Source organism: Haplochromis burtoni, unplaced genomic scaffold (genome assembly GCF_018398535.1).
Source record: "Haplochromis burtoni strain Fernald_Lab_line unplaced genomic scaffold, NCSU_Asbu1 Contig_429, whole genome shotgun sequence".
Classification (NCBI taxonomy): domain Eukaryota; kingdom Metazoa; phylum Chordata; class Actinopteri; order Cichliformes; family Cichlidae; genus Haplochromis; species Haplochromis burtoni.
The window spans coordinates 460958-464906 of NW_024582790.1; the positions used below are offsets into that span (position 1 = coordinate 460958).

The 3949-nt window shown below is 39.9% G+C and overlaps 1 protein-coding gene across 1 annotated transcript in view; it reads right to left on the reverse strand.

Moving 5' to 3' along the window:
• Positions 1 to 3918, reverse strand: part of LOC102299343 (scavenger receptor cysteine-rich type 1 protein M130) — a 53684-nt gene extending 49766 nt beyond the window's left edge. Inside the window, exons 1-3 of the mRNA XM_005945026.3 lie at positions 2943 to 3918; positions 977 to 1009; positions 569 to 862 (exon numbers count right to left, since the gene is read on the reverse strand). Of these exons, the coding sequence (XP_005945088.1) occupies positions 569 to 862; positions 977 to 1009; positions 2943 to 3051 (436 nt within the window). The 5' untranslated portion in view covers positions 3052 to 3918. The remainder of the gene's footprint in view (positions 1 to 568; positions 863 to 976; positions 1010 to 2942) is intronic.
• Between the last annotated feature and the right edge of the window lie 31 nt (positions 3919 to 3949).

Here is a 3949-nt window from a genome sequence, read left to right on the forward strand (position 1 = left end):
CACACAAGAAAAAGATGGCAGCAAACAACTATTCACTGACTCAAACTCAGCACAACTCAACATGACTTCATCATTAACAACAGAACACATCTTTATAACAGGAGATATGTTAGCATCATGTTTATATTTCATCTCCTCAGCGGTTATTAAAGCCTTAGCCTACTGGGATTCTCTTTTGTTGATATGTAGTATTGCCCCTGTCTTGTGGAATCTGTAAACTGAGTGCTGCTGACTCCATTAAGTAGTCAGGAAAAAAAACATGTTGGGTCTTCATCTGTAACAAAACACTGGAAAACCATATACAACAGCTGAAAGACAAGACAAAGGAAAGTACCTAAATAAAGATAAAATGTTGCTATTTGTTTGTCTGTACAAGTGAGTGACAGAGAGAGAAAGTGAGAAAGAGAAATGTGGCTGTATATGAGTTTCTGTCATGAAGCATACTACAAAATTAGCGTAAGACATTGCAACAATGAACCCAAGAGCCAGAGGCTGACAGGAAAAGACCCCAGAGGCCCTGGCCGGCCACAACCACCCAAGAGTGGGGGGCTCTTTGCCTCCAGTGTACCTGCACAGGTGAGTTTCAGGATTTGGTCAGTGTAATCTGATGTTGTACATTCCCTCAGAGGAGATCTGGACAGAACACAATCAGAACTGATAGACCATGCAGATTTATATGAGGAATGTCTTTCTTCTACATGAACAGCAGAGCCACAGTCTAGGTATTCACAGAAAACAGCTGCTTCTTTCAGGGTCCATGAATCATGAGAGGCACACAATGGTCTCCACTCTCCCAGATGTTTTGCCTCCAGTGTTCCTGCACAGTGACTGGCTCCTCCCACCAGCCTGACATCACCAGGCTCTAACAGAAAGGAGAGAGTCGTCAGTAAAAAATGAATTTACTTCTGGAAATATTTAATGTTAGTGCTGATTCTGGTTGTGTGATCCTTAATTTCTCTCTGATTTCTCCTTTTACCTGTAGAACTGTGTTTTCCCCCAACCTGGACTCCTGAAGAGAAAAAAAGAGTAAAAACTGTAAGTGTGAAGATGGAATTTGATTGGAGGTGAGATGAGGACAGTAGAGACAGTTACATTTTAGTAAATTTCTGGGACTACAGATGTTGAAAAAAGTCAATAGATATACTAAAATTCATTCAGTTATATCTAACTGATATAAATCTATATATATGTCTATATATAAATCTAACTCAAAATTTGAAATGACAACTTAGAATTCATGGTTCGTTTTAATGATGATTTGCTACAACTAATATATGAACTGTAATGCAGACAGTCTCAGTACATGAGGTCAAAGATGTTTCTGTTCTTTGATTTTCATATCCTGAGATTTTATATAACCATCCACACATATGGACAGATCTTAGCAGGCCAGTGGTTTCTGTCACTTCTGGGAGTAAGGCAGATGGTGAAGAATAAAGTTAGACTAGAAATGTTCCATCCATGTCACAATCACAGTATGCAGGAGGGTTAAACCAGTCTCTTTTGTGGCTTCAAGACAAAACATTGTAAACTGCTCCTCCTTTGAAGTTTGTGTGTTGTACCTTTCTGACCAGTTGATTTTGTACACTCTTTCAAGATCATCGAGGTCTGTGGACCAAATGCTCCTAGCTGTCCCAGGATCCACAAAGGAAATCAGGCCTTTGCTGTTGCTGCTCCTAAACTGTCATGACCTCCCCAAAATTAGACATTTCTAAAACCTGTTTCAAAACCAACTTTTATTCTCTTCATTTGTGTGAAGGAACATATTTGATACCAAACCAGGACAAGATTGTCTAAAAATAATTTGATTGGTCAGGAAAATTAAAAGTCTGTGAAATGAAAGAGTTCAGAAGACAAGCATTTTCAGGAACATGTTCCTAATAGTATAACAGCAAATGTTTGTCCTGTTTGATTTTGTTCTGTTCACAAGCAGCTGATGCAGTCATTACAGAGCAGTCTATAAGTTTTTTTTGCAGTGGACTAAAGTTCATTCCAGCTGGTGGAAACAGCCTTTAGGTGTGTTCAGCTGGTTGTTCAGTGTGGGCTTTAGAGAGAGATGAGATTAGTTTTGTCAGAATGGAATTATTTGAAGTGCCTCAATTCTATGCTTTATATTAACTAAAATGCCATATAACCATATAATGTAGTATTAAGTGGACAGGGCCCTGAAAATAAAGGCGTTAGACTATGTGTCCTTGGTGGGTAGAGAGCTGTAGACTCTTGCTCATGCTTGCCTGGGAGAAAGTAGATAACAGGGGACCATCTTCTAGTGGAAAGTTACTGAAACGTTGTTTAGACTAGAGAGGGACCAGCAAATTGATTGATTGTTTGATTGTAATTGATTGTTTATTCTGACAAAAAACAGGAATGGGATATTACACTGTTTTATGATGCATTATACTGCTGATTTATAAGAAATGTTGTTTTCAGAGAATCATGGTCTTATTTGTCTGAAACATACTGCACAGGAAGCCAAGGTCACAACTTCGGCTCACTGAGAGAGAGAAAAAATGTGAATGCTTAGTATGAAGGGGGGAGAAGCTATAAGAGTGTGGGTAACTCAGACATTTTGAGATTTGCCTGTGCACATCTCCCGTCCGGACGTTTGTAATGCTCAAAGTGTTGTATGGAATAAAGAGAATTTTATTGATTAAAGTGATTGTTGATTGAGCGTTAAACACAGAGTGTTGTTCTTCCTTCAGCCCAAAGATGAAAGAATTGGGGTATTTAACAGTTTCCTTTAAAACTGGATTACAGCCTGCATCACTCCTACATTTGTCATGAGTAAAAGCAAAGTGAGTCTGAATTATCATCACTGAATTTGAACCCATGTGACACTGCAGGAATATCAGGATACATAACTGTGAAAAGAATAAAATCTGTCCTAAATTTTCTGAAGGATCTGAACCTTTTTACTTTTCATGTGTGTGTCAGAGTCCTACCTGAGCTCCGCAGCAGCAGCAGCAGCTGCAGCATCAGCATCAGCAGGTGATCCATGTCCAGGTAGAAGTCTCCCTGTCTGCTCTTTGTTCTGATCGTCACCTGTGCCATCCTCAGTGTTTACCTGTTGCACTTTTACTCAGCTTGTTGTCTCCACTTGAACTGAGTGCAGAATCACAGACAGTTAGCTCTGATCGATGATCAGCTTCTGCCTCGATTTACTTTCTCTTTAAGTTTCATAACATTTCAGTAAAGCTGAGCTGCTGAACTCTGAGACACATCATCAATCTGTGAGGAAAACCACAGGGAAAAAAGAGGTGTTACTGTTGATCCATGACGTGGTCACGAGGGAATACAATGATGTGTTGATTATTGTTAAATGAGCCAGTCTAACTACTGAAAACAGTACTATGCATCAAAAAAGAGAAATGTTGCTTTGTAAGTTCACATCTGAAGATCAATGTTTATGTAAAATCCTAACTCTGTTAGGATTTTACATAAACAGAGCTCCAAAGACAGAGAGCTCCAAAGTTGTTCCTGGGATCTGCTGGAGCCACCCGCCTAGTTTGGGAGTCACTGCAGCTAATACTCCAATTAATTTTTCTTAAAACACAAACTCACAACAAAGTAGAATTTAGAGAGGAATATTTAACCAATCTACTCCCTCAGACTCAAACCGTTTTAGTAGTATTTTCTCGAGATCTTCTCTGAGCCCTTGGTATTTCTCAAGCTTCTCGTGTTCCTTCTTCCTGATGTTGCTGTTATTCAGGACCGCTACATGGATCACTATGGCCGTCTGGTTCTTTTCGTCTACCACCACCATGTCTGGTTGATTAGCCACCACCATTTTGTCCGCCTGTGTCATGGTCCTGGGTCGTTGACCCAGCGTTTTGTTTGGTGATTAATTCCCTCTGTTCTAGTTATTCTGTGTCCTCCCCCCTTGTGTCCGGTTCGGGTTCTAGATTTCCTGTTTTGTTCTGAAAGTCGGCTCGTCTGCATTCGTCTGTGT